Consider the following 15718-nt stretch of genomic DNA (forward strand, 5'->3'; position numbering starts at 1 on the left):
AAAAAAAAGAAGAAAAAGAAAATTTGTATATAATTTGAATGGTTTTCCAGAGCACCCTCCTGAACGTTTGCCGTATTTTAAACTTTTTATTTTTTTAATGTTTATATTTGAGAGACAGAGCGCCAGTGGGAAGAGGCAGAGAGAGAAGGAGACACAGAATCCAAAGTGGTCTCCAGGCTCTGACCTGTCGGCACAGAGTCTGACGCGGGGCTCGAGCCCACAAACCATGAGATCATGACCTGAGCCAAAGTTGGACACTTAACCGATTAAGCCACCCAGGCACCCCTACATTTGCCAGACTTTTGAAACATAACTTTTAAGCTTACTTCTGATTTTAATTCAGAATAAATTGTTTCTTGAATGTGAAGTAATGGTGTATTATGTCTTTGTAGAAAAATCGTTAAAATTTCTGAGAATTTAATAAAGTTCTCTGAAATGCCTGGTCTGTAGATAGCTATTTTTTCCTTCCCTTCTCTTTTCCCCACTTTGTACTTTTTCCCCTTGCCCATCTTTTCCTCCACATCCTTCAACTTCCTTTTCTCTTTCTCTGCTTTTTCTGGTTTTCTTGTAAGAACTTTACTTTTCAGAGAAGCTGAGTGACTAAAAGAGAAGCCAACATTTCTATCTTATGACACTTTGTGGTTGAACTTGTTTGTGTTAAACCAGGTATCTCAATATATTGTTTGGAGAGTTTTATAAACTGAGCAATGTTACTCATTTGAATTTGCCATCTTAGAGGAGAAAATATGGGAGTCCTAAAATACTTTGACATTATTGAACTCATTTAGTGCTCGCATTGTTACTGTCAGCAGTATATCATCACTTTCTTTGGTATTTTGGGCACAATATTTGACTTTCCTTCATATTTGTGTATATCAAAAGGTAACCTTAAAGATTTATGTTGGCCTATAGAAAATTTTAACAAGCTTCAAAATTTTGACCATATTTTTTGTTTGTATTGTTACCATAACAATGATGCAGATAATAGATACAAATATAAATACTAGTACATTTTAAAGTCAGCAGGTTGTTTTTCAAAATTCTTATAGAATGTGATGTTGAAAGCTTAATTTAGGTTTCTTTAGGGTTCCATGCTAAATAAGCCCCTGCTACTTAGTATGATTAAGGTATGTCTTGCTTTTAGAAATCCCAGAACTTATTAATCTTCTAGTATATAACCTTTGCAGCTGTATAGACAGCCTGTGCAAGCTTTGGCTTGGAAATTGACACCCTATTTCTAGGTTTTCCTAGGAATGCTGTTAAGTTTTATCTGTAATCAATCATCATTTCCAATTATCTGAAAATAAAAATGATGTACAAATGCTGGTGAAGTCTCAAATGAAGTTACATTAAAAATGTATTATGTTTTTTTTTTAGTAGCAGATAGCCATTTGATTAGCTTATAACACTACCCAAAGAAATAGATTTACAGCTAATATCTTTATATATAAGACAAGTAAAGTACGTTACTTGATTTTCCAGTTAATCTTGACACCATTCCTTTAATCATGGTATCTTTTAGTCTCATGGGAAAAACTTATTTTATGTATTTTGCTTCCAAAAACAACAAAGAATCAGTTGTATTATTTAGCTAATGTAAACACAAATAAGGAGAAAGGTAAATTACTACCTTATTATCAGTCTGTTGCTTTCACATCCTCCCATCTTCTCAGGGTCATTTAGACCCTGATGAGTTACTGGATTATCTTGGTTACATAGCCCTATTCTCTGAGGAGCTCAATGCTTTGTAGGGTGGAAATAATTCAATAACTATTAGTCTGCTCCACAAACTCATGAGGGAGGGTGAGTATAATCAAATATATGTACTATTGGCAATATTGGCAGTATTTTTGCCCTCAAGGAGCCCCAGAAAACTCCAGTAAAGGCCAAGACAGTTTTTAACTAATAAGGATTAAGGGTTTCTTTCTGAGCTTCCCCATTGAGAAGAGGAAAAACAAAAGCAATGTACTGTTCTCATGACTGCTACTCATTTGCCTAATTTAGGAGCAAAGAATTTTGTGGTATTTAGAAAGTAGGAAAGTACTGGTGAGAGATAAATTATGTCTTTAAGTCTGTCATGATGTTTATGCTCCGGAGTCATGAAGAGGTCAGGAGATGGGTAAATAAGCATGAAGGAATATGGACAGCAGAGCCACAATGACAGTGCCATATACATGGTAAGAAGGTCTTCCTTCTAAAAGTAGTTACCAGGAAGAAAACTAGAGGGTTTGCATTCTTATCCCTCTGAACTCTAGTAGCCTTTAGTTCACTGTGACTCATACATTCCAGCTAGGTAATGCCTTCCAGAATGCTACTTGGTGGCAAGAAGTCTCCATACCCCCAGAACAGGACCATGGTAGGGCCTTACTGGGTGACAGGCTGTTAAAAGTACTTGGTAGTGTAGGGAGTTTTAAAGCTTGTTGAAGAAAAAATTGGGGGAAAATAGGTAAATAAAGAACTTCCTATACCATATTTTGTCCCCAGGTTCTGTGCATTAATACAAATTTATATATTTGCAGAAACTCTTTGCATTAAGAAAAATCTCATCCCTGCTATCTCCCCTCCTTTTTTTTTTGCATGTGATTTCCATAACCATGGCAGTTGTGCTGACTTTACACCTCTTAGTTTCAGCTTCCTTTTAATTTCCTGCATTTAATACTGGTGTGTGATTGCATTTTGACCTTTCTTTTTCTCTACTCTTCCGTCTATCCATTTACTGTGTTATTTCATTGCTTTTGAATTTGTGTGGATATGTGGGAAGCTTCTGTCAGAGATGACACTATTCAGAGAAAGAGATTTCTTTGAATCTCTTTTTTGTAGGGTAGGGTGGAGGTGGGGACTAACTCCCAACTGTCCAGCACTTGTCCATTTGAAATGTAAACTGTCTTGCCTCTTGTTCCACAGAGCAAAGCTCTAGTGTCTGTGAAGACAGATTCTGTGTGGATCATTTTCTCATATGGTGCCAGATGGTCCTTTGTGTTCAGCGGAGAATTCCACTTATAAGATTTCTGTTTCCATTTTCTTCTCAATAGAGTAAACCTGTCACCCCTGTTTATCAGTGACCTTGATAAATATGAATGGTAACAAGAAATTCCTCTTTTCCATTAAAAATCCACAGTTAGAGTGGGATGTCCACTTCTCACTATTATTCTTTGAATTTACTTTGCTGAGTTTCAGCAGTTAACTGTGGTTATGACTGAGAGGAATTAAATTGCCTAAGCCAGACTGTACATATTGAGTGGTCTGTTCCCTTTTGATTTCTCAAGTAATGGCTGTTCTGTAAACTATGATGCTGGTTTCCACTCCAAGATGATTCCTCTGGTATTCAGTTCTTCATAGGTTGAAACCTGTAGGGATTTTTTCTTTTTAACATTGCTATTTTCATTTGCTATGTACTTATTTTTAGCTTTTTCTCCTATTCTAGAAAATAATCATTACCCATTATCTAGAAAACTGTCTTTTAATCTTCTGATTAAAGATTGCTTAATGTTAGTGCCTATTTGTTTGGCTAGTGGCATGTTTTTTCTTTAACACTGGAGATTTTGCATGGATTTTTAATAAGAGGCTCTTTTCTTTTCTTTCTTTTCAAGCATTAGATAGGCATGAAGCCTCCGTCTCACAGCTGCATGTGTAGTTACTGTTGAAGCAAATGCCTACCTAATTTGACAGTTTTGGTGTGTTTAAAATTTTTTGAGTTTGCAAATAAGCATATTAAATCTACTGATGGAGCCTTCGGGCAGTGAACAGTTATATGAGGACCCTGATCCTGGAGGCAAATCCCAAGATGCAGAGGCCAGAAAGCAGACAGAATCAGAACAAAAGTTGTCTAAAATGACCCACAATGCTTTGGAGAACATTAATGTGATTGGCCAAGGCTTGAAGCATCTCTTCCAGCACCAGCGCAGGAGGTCGTCAGTGTCTCCACACGATGTGCAACAAATTCAGGCAGATCCAGAACCTGAAATGGATCTGGAAAGCCAGAACGCATGTGCTGAGATTGATGGTGTCCCCACCCACCCCACAGCTCTGAATCGTGTCCTGCAGCAGATTCGAGTGCCACCCAAGATGAAGAGAGGGACGAGCTTACATAGTAGGCGGGGCAAGCCAGAGGCCCCAAAGGGAAGTCCCCAAATCAACAGGAAATCTGGCCAGGAGATGGCAACTGTTATGCAGTCGGGCCGACCCCGGTCTTCATCTACAACTGATGCTCCAACCAGCTCTGCTATGATGGAAATAGCTTGTGCTGCTGCTGCTGCATGTCTGCCAGGGGACGAAGCAACTATAGAGCGGGTAAGTCTGCCAGATTTCCTTTTTCTGTTAACTTACTGTTCTTTGTATCTAGGACTCTCCAAACTTCTTTTTGGTAGCTAAAAAGAGATATCTCAGCAGCTATCTCAAAGTCATGGTAAAAAATAGCCTTTTTTCCATTAAATACATGGGATGAATAATGCTCATTCTAGCTAATGAATGGATATCTATAAATATATTCCTGTTTGCTTCCTAACATATTGCTATGTTTTATTTTACCCTTTTGCTAAAACCTTCAATTCTTTCAAGTGCTTTTTATGTGCTAAAGGGCTCAGTTTTATGGTAGAGGAGCAGAGGTGATTCTTATTTTGTTTTTGCACATGAATTGACTTTCTTACATTAATGAAGGCCCAAGAAAGTTCTAGAATCTGGGTTTGTCTGTGCTTAGCATAGGATTATACTAAATTGGTTATAGTTTTCATATACACTGTGCCACATCATCAGCATTCAGTATACGTTTTGTGTGTATTCTTATAATTTACTCTTTATTAAGAGTTTTTAGGTTTGCCTGGATGGAGAGCTAGGCTTAACAAATTTATGGGAAACTCTTTTCATATAACTTAGTTATATGAAACTAACTTAGTTAAGGCATATAGTAGAAATAGTTCTGATAAGGTTTGAAAATTTAGGTACATGTAGCCAGGCAGGTAGTAACAATGGGTAAACTCATTCCATGGGGCTAGGACAAAATGGAGACTACAAGTTCTGTCTAAAGGGGCAATGTCTTCTTAGCTTTAGCTGATGGTTGTGATTTAGGACTGTGAGCCCAGTCTTGCCAGGTCTTCTGATTTGAGAAATTTGAAAATGAGCTTAGTAATTTCCTGATTTTTAACATAGGATAGAAGCCACAGTAAACACATTTGTGGGTCAGGTCTGCCCTATAAGTCACCATCTTGCTATCTTTTGGCTTTACTTTTATGTATTCCTTAAAGTTTTAATGATTAATCAGTCACTTTTATACTCTCTCTGCTTATGGCACAGGTAAGTTTATATTACTGGATATTTAGCCTGGAAATATCGATATTGAATCTAGAACCTTTAAACCTTTCCTATCTAAATGTGACATTAAAAACAAACAAGTAATAGACAGTAGATCACTTTAAGAAGTTAAGCCTGTCTGAATAACATATTTACCAGAATAACAGAATCATCAGAATAATGATTCACATCATTAAAATTAAAGATATAAATGAGGGAAAATAATATAAATTTGTGTGCATAATAGTTACCTTTTTTTAATGTTTATTTTTGAGAGGCCATATGTGAGCAGGGGAGGGGCAGAGAGAGGGAGACACAGAATCCAAAGCAGAGTTCGAATTCACTAACCAAACCATAAGATCATTATCTGAGCTGAAGTCGGACCCTTAACCTACTGAACCACCCGGGCACCCCCATAATAGTTATCTTTGAAATAAAAGGGCATTTGGTCACTGATTATACAATCTAGTTAACAATTAAAAGTACAACTATATAATTTGTCTTAATCTGTTCCAGAGGACACTAAGAATTTTTTTTTTTTTTTTTTTTAACTTGTGATTCAGTGATTAGAGGGTGTCTGGGTAGCTTAGTCACTTAAGTGTCCGACTCTTGATTTTGGCTCAGGTCATGATCTCAGCCCAGGGTCGTGAGATTGAGCCCTGCACTGGGCATGGACTCTCTCTCTCTCTCCTGCCTTGCCCCTTTCTCCTTTCATGTGTACCCTCCCTCTCCCACCCCTGAAAAAAAAGAAAAAGAAAAATTGTAAGTAAAGTATATTGTATATGTTTGTATTGCTTTAGAAAACTTCATAGAGAGCCAAGGGAGAACATTTTTAAAAACTGTTTAATACATGTATTTACAGTAAAACCCACCAATTTTACTTTATTATTTTATTTTAATTCCAATGTAGTTAGCAATTTAGTGTTATATTAGTTTCAGGTGTACAATATAGTAATTTCAATAATTCCATGTATTAATAGTGTTCATCAAGATAAATGTATTCTTAATCCCCTTCACCTGTTTCACTCAACCCCCCCACCTACCTCCCCTGTGGTAACCATCTGTTTGTTCTCTATAGTTAAGAGTGTTTTTTGGTTTCTCCTTTTTTTTTCTTTAATCATTTATTGTGTTTCTTAAATTCCATATGAGTGAAATGATACAGTATTTGTCTTTCTCTGACTGACTAATTTACTTAGCATTATATTCTCTAGATCAATCCATGTTGTTGGAAATGGCAAGATTTCATTCTTTTTTATGACTGAATAGTATTATTGCGTATATATACACCATGTCTTCTTTGTCCATTTCATCTATCATTGGTCACTTGGACTGCTTCCATAATTTGGCTCTTGTAAATAATGCTGCAGTAAACATACAGGTGCATACATGTTTTCAAATTAGTGTTTTTTGTATTCTTTGGGTAAATACCCAATAGTGTAATTATTGGGTATCATTGTGGTTCTATTATTAATTTCTCGAGGAACCTCCATACTGTTTTCCACAGTGGCTGCACCAGTTTGCATTCCCACCAGCAGTGCACAAGAGTTCCTTTTTCTCCACATTCTCACCAATGCTTGTGTGTTTTTGATTTTAGTCATTCTGACAGGTGTGAGGTGATATCTCATTGAGGTTTTGATTTGCATTTCCCTGATGATGAATGATGTTGAGCATCTTTTCATGAGTCTGTTGGCCATCTGTATGTCTTCTTCAGAGAAATGTCTGTTCATGTCTTTGCATTGTTAATTGGATGTATTTTTTGATATTGAGTTATTTAAGTTCTTTATATATTTTGGATACTAACCCTTTGTTGGATATGTCATTTCCCATTCAGTAGATTGTCTTGTAGTTTTTTGTTGATTGTTTCCTTTGCTATGCAGAGTTTATTTTGATGAAGTGTTCCAATAGTTTATTTTTGCTTTTGTTTCCCTTGTCTCAGGAGATATAACTAAAAAAAATGTTACTCCCACTGATGTCAGAGAAAATCCCTTCTAGGATTTTTATGAAAACCCACCAATTATTTATTTTTTGGGTTTTTTAAAAAAATTTTTAAGTAATCTCTGTATCCAGTGTAGGCCTCGAACTCACAACCCTGAGATGAAGAGTTGCAAGCTCTTTTGACTGAGCCAGTGAGGTATCCCTGAAAAACCACCAATTTTAAACGTACAGTTGATTAGTTTTAAAAAGGTGTGGTCATATAACCGTAGTCATGATGTAGAACATTTCCATTACCCCACAATGATTTCTTAAGCCCCTTTGCTGTAGTCTGTCCTATTTTCTCTAATCCTTGACTTCTCGCTGCCACTGATCTACTTTCTATTACTATTGTTTTGCCTTTTCTAGAATTATTCTAAGTGGTATCATACAGTATGTAATCTTTTGTGTTTGGCTTCTTTCACTTAGCATACTGCTTTGGAGAATTAGTTATGTTGTTACATCATTCCTTTTCTTTGCTGAATAGTATTCCGATGTGTATCTGTTTGTTCATGTGTTCCCTGGTTGATGGACATTTAGATCATTTCCATTTTCTGGCTATTGTTAATTAAACTTCTATAAACTTTTGTATGTAGGACTTAGTGTTTTCATTTCTCTGATTTATATGGTAAATATGTCTGCCCTGTTTTAACCCTGAACATTTTTGACACCTAGTGTGTGCTTTTTTCCCCCATGCTGGCAACCAGTTCTGACACCAACTGGATGTCCTACAATTCAATTAAATTCTGACAATAACCCGTTAGGGTTAATGTAGCTCTCACTGGTTAAAGGGCTCAGTTCCACTTCAGATGTCAGTTGGAAGTCTCAGGTTCCCACCTGTACTTTTGACCAGCCACTATTCCTGTAACTAACTCCCTGTTCAAATTTGGTTATTTACAAGAATGGCTCACAGAACCCAGAAAGGCACTTACGTACAAAGTGGTTTATTGGTTTATTATAAAGGATACAATTCAGGAATACCAAAGTACAATGGCTGCATTAGGCAAGGTGGATGGGGAGGTTTGGTGGTGCAGAGCTTTCATGTCCTTTTTAGGCACACCACTCTCCCAGCACTCAGTGTTCACCAGGCTGGAAGCTCTCTGAATCCTGTCATTTAGGGAGTTTTGTGGCAGCTTCATTATGCATGCACAGTTGGTTAAGTCACTGACCATTGGTGAATACCTCATTTCCAAAACCTCTCCCTCTCCAGGAGGTTGAGAGGTGGGGATGAATGTTCTACCCCTCTAACTGGACCTTGGTGTTTCTGGCACTGTGCATCTATCCTAAAGCTATCCTGGGTCTACATTTTCGCATATAAAAGATACTCTTACACTCCAGAAATCCCAAGGGTTTCAGGAGCTCTGTGCCAGGAACCTGGAATGAAGACCAAATATATATTTATCACGATGTATGTTTTACTTACAAAGTGACTGTGCCATTTTGCATTTCTATCAGCAGTGTATAAAAATTTCAGTTTCTTCACATCCTCATCACTATTTGGTATTGTCATCATTTTTAAATTTAACCAGTCTAGTTTGTGAGTGGTATCTCATAGGGGTTTTTAATTTGTATTACTCTAATGGCATGAAAAGATTGGTAATATTTATTTTTTATGCAGTTTGTAAAGATTGGCTGGTGATTTTGTTTCATTTTTTTAAATGTTTTTTAAAATTTATATTGAGAGAGAGAGATCACGAGTGGGACGAGTGGGAGAAGGCCAGCGAGAAAGAGAGAGAGAGAGAGAGAGAGAAACAGAATCAGAAGGAGGCTCCAGGCTCTGAGCTGCCAGCACAGAGCCCAACACAGGGCTGGAACCCACAAGCTGTGAGATCATGACCTGAGCCGAAGTCAGACACTTAACCGACTGAGCCACCTAGGTGCCCCTGGCTGGTGATTTTAAAAAGAGGAGATTATTTCTAAAAATTGATGTTAATTTTTTCTAGACATTTAAGTGATCTGACAGAATTCTCAGAATTAGCAGAGTAGTCATTCATTCAGACAGTTTCCTATTTGCTTAATTACGCTTGCTAAAGAATGGATGTCTTATAGTTTTAATAATTTTTTTTTAATTTTTTAAGTGTTTTTTATTTATTTCTAGGAGAGAGAGAGACAGCGTGAGCAGGGGAGGGTCAGAGAGAGAGGGAGTCACAGACTGAAACAGGCTCCAGGCTCTGAGCTGGCAGTCAGCACAGAGACCGACGCGGGGCTCGAACCCACGAACCGGGAGATCATGACCTAAGCGAAAGTCGGACGCTTAACCGACTAAGCCACCCAGGCGCCCCTACTTTTAATAATTTTATTTATAATCATCAGTCTGGGAAATAAAGCTCATGTTATTCGTGTGTAAAATCAGAATACATTAACAACAATTGTGATTTATGAGATTTGACTAGGTTTTTATTTGCTTGTTAGAAGTTCAGGCTACATTCTCTTTGTGAACAACAAATTGCTAGAACCTAAAGTACTCTACTTACCCTCTTAGCCCATATAATTGGGACTAAATAGTTTGTCACTTAATCAAAAGTCAGTTAAGGCGCCTAGGTGGCTCAGTCAGTTGAGCGTCCAACTTTGGCTCAGGTCATGATCTCGCAGTTTGTGGGTGTAAGCTCCGCATCGGGCTCTGTGCTGACAGCTAGCTCAGAGCCTGGAGCCTGTTTCAGATTCTGTGTCTCCTCTCTCTGACCCTCCCCTGCTCATGTTCTGTCTCTGTCTCTCACAAAAAGTAAAATAACATTTAAAAAAAATATATATATATATAAAGAAAAAGGCTTCTGTCCTAGATTTGCCATTTACTAGCTGAGTGATTTTAGGCAAGTTACTTAACTATGATTTTTAGTGCTCTTGCCGACTTTGTTCTTTGAATCTATGATATAGAATATGAAAAATTGTACAGATGAAAGTGCAGACTGGTGAGTGCACTGAAAGCTTCTGTTATGATGTCTCAGTTTTATGTGTTCTTCTTTCATATCTTATTAAAATACTGAGAGATCAGAAATATTTTTGGGGCCCCTGGGTAGCTCAGATGGTTAAGCATCCGACTTCGGCTCAGGTCATGATCTCACGGTTTGTGGGTTCGAGCCCCACGTCGGGCTCTGTGCTGACAACTAGCTCAGAACCTGGAGCCTGCTTCGGATTCTGTGTCTCCCTCTCTCTCTGACCCTACCATGTTCACGCTGTCTCTCTCTCTCTCTCAGAAATAAATAAAACTTAAAAAAAAATTTTTTTTGCCAGTTTGTTTTTCATACATTTGTGTTCAGTAAATTTTTATTGAGTATTTGACTTAATGTTGGTTTTGGGCAGTGATCTATAAACTATTTTCTGTAAATAGTGATAGTAAATATTTTTGACTATTTGGTCTTTATCACTACTCAACGCTGCACTGTAGTGTGAAAGCAGCCTCCCACAATATGTAAACCAGTTGGCATACCTGGGTTTGGCTGTGGTGGACAGTATCTGCACCATGCCCCATACTTTGCCTACTCCGGATTTAGGTGCTGAGAATATATGAGTGAATAAAACAAGTAAAGAATATTTTCTCTTGTGAAGTTTACTATATAGTAAGAGGAGGTAAATAAAACATGCATATAAAATACAGTTATCTCCCACTTTTTGGAAGTTCACGTTAAGCTTTTACTTTTATTGAAAGACCTGTGTTAGTGTTTATTTTGACTAACTGAAAAAAATCTGAGGAGGATTTTTGCTTTTACAAAAAAAGGTGAAAAGTGACAGTGGCACTTAGCATTGGTTTTGGAGCAGTTACAGAGGCACACCTCTAGTAGCAAAAGTAGTACTGCCAACCTCCTTTCTTGGGAATTACATTTAGCATCTCAGCATCAAGCTATCATAGCTTTGAACTGGATCTGTGAGCAACTGTACTTTATCTCAATTTTTTTGTGTGCATCGTTAGCAGGATATGTCCTAGGATATCAGAAAAGCCCAAGAAAGGTTATTTTTTTTTGTCTGCGGATGATCAAATTTTTTTTCATACAAATTAGTGGTAATTGCTTATTTGCTTTATGCCATTTCAACCTACAAAAATTTTCATATGAATGCTTTATTTTGGATAGTGTGAGAAATCTGTATACAATATGACAGTTGTGAAAGGCAGTGAATTCTAGGGCAGGAAATTATAAGCAGAGTGGTCAAGGAAGACCTTATTGAAAAATGGGCACAGACCTGAAGGATGGGAGGAAACCAAGAGATATCTGGGGAAAGAATAGGCCTGGCAGAGGGAATAGCAAAAGGAAAGGTCCCCAAAAGCCTATACTCTAAAGAAATTTTACTGAAATTGTTTTTTTCTTGGCATTTTTTTTTAATGTTTTATTTATTTCTAGGAGAGAGAGAGAGAGACAGTGTGAGCAGGGGAGGGTCAGAGAGAGAGGGAGTCACAGACTGAAACAGGCTCCAGGCTCTGAGCTGGCTGTCAGCACAGAGCCCAACGCGGGGCTTGAACCCACGAACCGCGAGATCATGACCTAAGCGAAAGTCGGACACTTAACTGACTAAGCCACCCAGGCGCCCCTTTCTTGGCATTTTAAGGGACAAGATGATCATGCGCATTAAGGCCATAAGTCATAACTGCTTGTCTGTGCATGCCAGATAGGTGAGGAAGAATACTTGGATCAGATCTTACTAATGAGAATTTGATGTATGTAGATTAAACTTATGTTGTATGGTTTAAATGTTAATGCTTTTTGCATTGCTGAAAAAATTCAACTTAGTAAAATTTAAAGGTCTTACTGGCTTTATTCAACACTTCAGTGAATTGGTCAGCATCGAGTGTGGCAAATAGAAAGGAGCTCTAAAAAGCTGTAGAAAGTGAAAAACTTCTTTTTTTTTTTTTTTAATTTTTTTTTTAATGTTTTATTTATTTCTAGGAGAGAGAGAGACAGCATGAGCAGGAGAGGGTCAGAGAGAGAGGGAGTCACAGACTGAAACAGGCTCCAGGCTCTGAGCTGGCAGTCAGCACAGAGCCCGACGCGGGGCTCGAACCCACGAACCGCGAGATCATGACCCAAGCGAAAGTCGGACGCTTAACCGACTAAGCCACCCAGGCGCCCCAAAGTGAAAAACTTCTGTTTATAGACAGAAAGGAACAGAAACAAGGAAGTTACACTAGGCAAAAAAGTAATTGATTATTGCTCTGTTACTTTTCCTATATGGGATGGCAGGGGGTTATCAGGTAGGTTACCTAACTAATACTGATCAGGTAATTCCTGATTGGTTGGTTTAAGAGTCCCTTTCTGGGAGAGGTAGAACTGTAATTAGTTTCTCAGTTGGGTAATGTGGGGATTAGCATAAGTGATTCCATTTTGGGCTGGTTATCTTGTTTTTAATAAACTTAGATGCTTTTATGTGGCTTTTAGAATAGTCATGTCAGTTGCCTATTCTAAGGTACAGTTTCAAGTCACCTTTTCTCAAGTGTATTTGTCCACTTTCTCACATTCAACTTATGTACATATGTGACTTAGACAAATTTCTAAATTTGGAAATCGAAGTTAGTTTTCATTAAATGGGTCATTTCAATGAAATAAAGACATATAATAAAGACTTCTTATTCCACCAATACAACTGTCTCTTAAGTAAGTACCCCCGAGTTGGATATTAGCACTTTGAGAGATGTGAGGTATAAATGGTGTTATAGCCTATTCTCAAAGACTTTACAGTCTTAGGGTGGCAAGATTTACACAGGTAACAATTAAAGAAGCAGTGTGATGTGGTGTAATCAAGCCCAGAAGTCAGGGGCCTGTGGTTTTTAGATTCTAAGAATGTCTTATTTCTCTTATTAAATATCAGTGTGACCTTAAACAAATTAAATTCCATAGGTTTCACTTCCTTCATTTTTCAGATGAGGTCGTTGTACTAAATAATATTAATTGTTACTTCTAATTTGAAAATGCCACAAGTTAAACTTGGCCTTCCCAGTCTTTTTCATGACACACCTAGAAAATTAAAATATCTATCCAGCACACCAGACTAAAGTGATGACATATTCATAGCCAGGGTAATTGATCTAGTTACTCTAGGCTCTGCGTGGCCCCCTGGAGGTCTGAGAGCTACAGCATGCTTACAACTCATCTTTGTGGTTAAAATCTTCAATAGAGAACAAAATATAATCCGTTATTACCGAGTTAAGGTCAATAGAAGTTGAGAGAAGGGAGAGCTAAGAATGGAGTCCTGTTACTGATGGGCTTTATGGAGCATGTGTTCCTTGGGGGATCTCTTAGGAGTATGAGGCACAGTAAAGATGGATCTTCATCCTAAGACAATACACACAGATTTCAAGTTTTAAAATAGCTCAGATGTGCTTTAAAGATGAAGAAGAAAATAGAAGCAAACCCCAGCTGTGAGTCTCTAGAGAGCTGGGACCATGTATTAGTTATCTTTATTTCCTGCATAGAACCCTAGGGCCTAACCAGTATGAGGACTGGTAGAACATTTAGAGAAGTAACGAGAGGTAAGATTGGAAGAGTGCATGATTACGTACAACTGATTTTTAAAATTCCAGTTTGGGGAGAGAGCTTTGATTTAGCATTATAAATGTGAAACTAAATAATTCTGATGATGTGACTGGAAAACAGGAAGCCCTCATTGTAGATTTCTGAAAGGAGGTTTGCATGTTGAAAAAAATATTTTTTAGTAGTTATGTTCAAGATGGAATAAAAGATGAAAAAACAGCTAAGGTATCAGGGAGTTCAGTGGAGAACTTACTGTCATGTAGTGTAAGCATGTACCAACTTTTACACCAATATTTAATTATTTATTTTTATGGGAAAAGTCATTTTGACTTTTCAGTAGCCCCAAAATTCCATTCCTCCAAAGTCTAGGTGAAATATCATACCCTATTTCACAATAACAGTGGTTAACTACATAGTGAAAACATACTAATCAGTGCTATTTAAATACACTTTATTTTATAAAACAATAAATGAGATTTTTTTGGCCATTAATTCTGAGGAAAGAATAGTTTAATTAAACGGGAATGAGAAGGTAGATACAAACTTTGGAAGCTTATGAGGGAAAGTTCAAAGTTAGTCCTCCCAGTTCTCTATTAAGGTTAGTATCACTTCAGAACTCAACATCTTATTTTCCTGTTTATAGGTGAATTTAGAAAAAGAGTATTTAGGCTGCTGTTAGGGAAGCTTTGTGGGTTATTTAGAGTATGGCCAGAGAGGAGAATTTTTTTTTTTTTTTTTTTTTTTTTTTTTTTGGTAATGCCTGGCTTGATCTGGGAAATAGAGAAAAGAGGAATGGGTTGGGGGAAGCAGGCAGGGTAGAAAGGGGAAATAGGGTTACTCTTCCTGGTAATCTCCTCTGTTTTGTGGCTAAGAGCCCAAGTGTTGGGAGACTCTCACACTGAAAAGGCTGAGCCAACTTGATAGAATCATGGTTTCCAGGTCTTCGTATAGATTTTCTATGCAACAGAATTGTATCGCTATGGGCAAAGGACAAGGGAAAGGCATTGCCTGTCACCTTCCCCCGCACCCCCCACCCCTGTACTGGAGGTCCCCTCTGTCACTCCCCCAGCTGCTTTCTTTGCCTCCAGGCTGGCACCTCAGGAGCAGAAAGAGCTGTAGAATGCTGTCCCTATTGGCCTATATCTCCACAGGTGGAATGGGGGCAGAGACTGCCTGAAGGACTTCCCAACCAAGGCCAACTCTGGAAGAGGCACAGAGAGCTCAGTGCCTGCTGTTGTCTGGAGTTCATCTTTGAATTAGCTCACCCATTCTCTCTCATTTACAATCTCATTCTTAAATTTATTAAAATATTAATAAAGATTTACAGCTTGTGGATTTAGAGCAGGGCTTATAAGTAAGGGATTCTGCCTCCTTGGTAAATCACAGTAGGATAGCATCTGGCTCTGTTCATATGAAAGGGAGATTTCTAAGATTGAATTAGTTGAGCAAAACCTGAAAGCTCAGGAGTAGTTTTCCCAGAGGGGAAGAAAAGGTGGTGGGAGAGGTAGTTCCTGTTGCTGACCACTAGGTGGTGCCCCTGGACCAGGATCAGTAGGTGGTGATGAGGCGATGCCGGTCCTAAGGATGTTAATGAATACGGCGTGATGACTTGAGAAGAAACAGATTAGGCTACGAGCTAGATTGAGTACAGTGACTGTAATATAGTAGTAGGTGCTCTTTGTAAATATTGAACTAAAATGACAACTGTGGAAATGGATAATAGAGTAGGTAGGATTTAATGACTGTTAGAAAAAAACTAATGGTGAACAAAATTTAAAACCTAAAGATTTGTTTGGGAGAAGTAGTAAGGCAATGTCCATTTTCCCACAAAACAGCTGAAAAATTATAATTTTTTCTTTAAAACTTTTATTTTTTTGTCCAAGATTTTATTTAAATTCAAGTTAGTTACCATAGTTTAGCATTGGTTTTGGGGGTAGAATTCAGTGATTCTGGAAAATTACACTTTTTGCTGAACACCAATAGGGATTGCTGTTTTTCTGTGT

General features: G+C 37.8%; 1 protein-coding gene across 3 annotated transcripts in view; it reads left to right on the forward strand.

Annotated features, from left to right (window-relative positions):
• Nucleotides 1-15718, forward strand: part of TMCC1 (transmembrane and coiled-coil domain family 1) — a 244387-nt gene that overhangs the window by 59935 nt on the left and 168734 nt on the right. For 2 of the 3 annotated variants that reach the window (XM_039231305.1, XM_039231304.1), the window contains exon 3: nucleotides 4025-4290. In XM_039231305.1, the coding sequence (XP_039087236.1) occupies nucleotides 4066-4290 (225 nt within the window). In that variant the 5' untranslated portion in view covers nucleotides 4025-4065. Of the gene's footprint in view, nucleotides 1-3723; nucleotides 4291-15718 lie in introns of those variants that run through there. The other variant, XM_039231302.1, reaches the window with a different exon arrangement.

Source organism: Hyaena hyaena, unplaced genomic scaffold, assembly GCF_003009895.1.
Source record: "Hyaena hyaena isolate Hyena2069 unplaced genomic scaffold, ASM300989v1 scaffold_56, whole genome shotgun sequence".
Taxonomy (NCBI): Eukaryota; Metazoa; Chordata; class Mammalia; order Carnivora; family Hyaenidae; genus Hyaena; species Hyaena hyaena.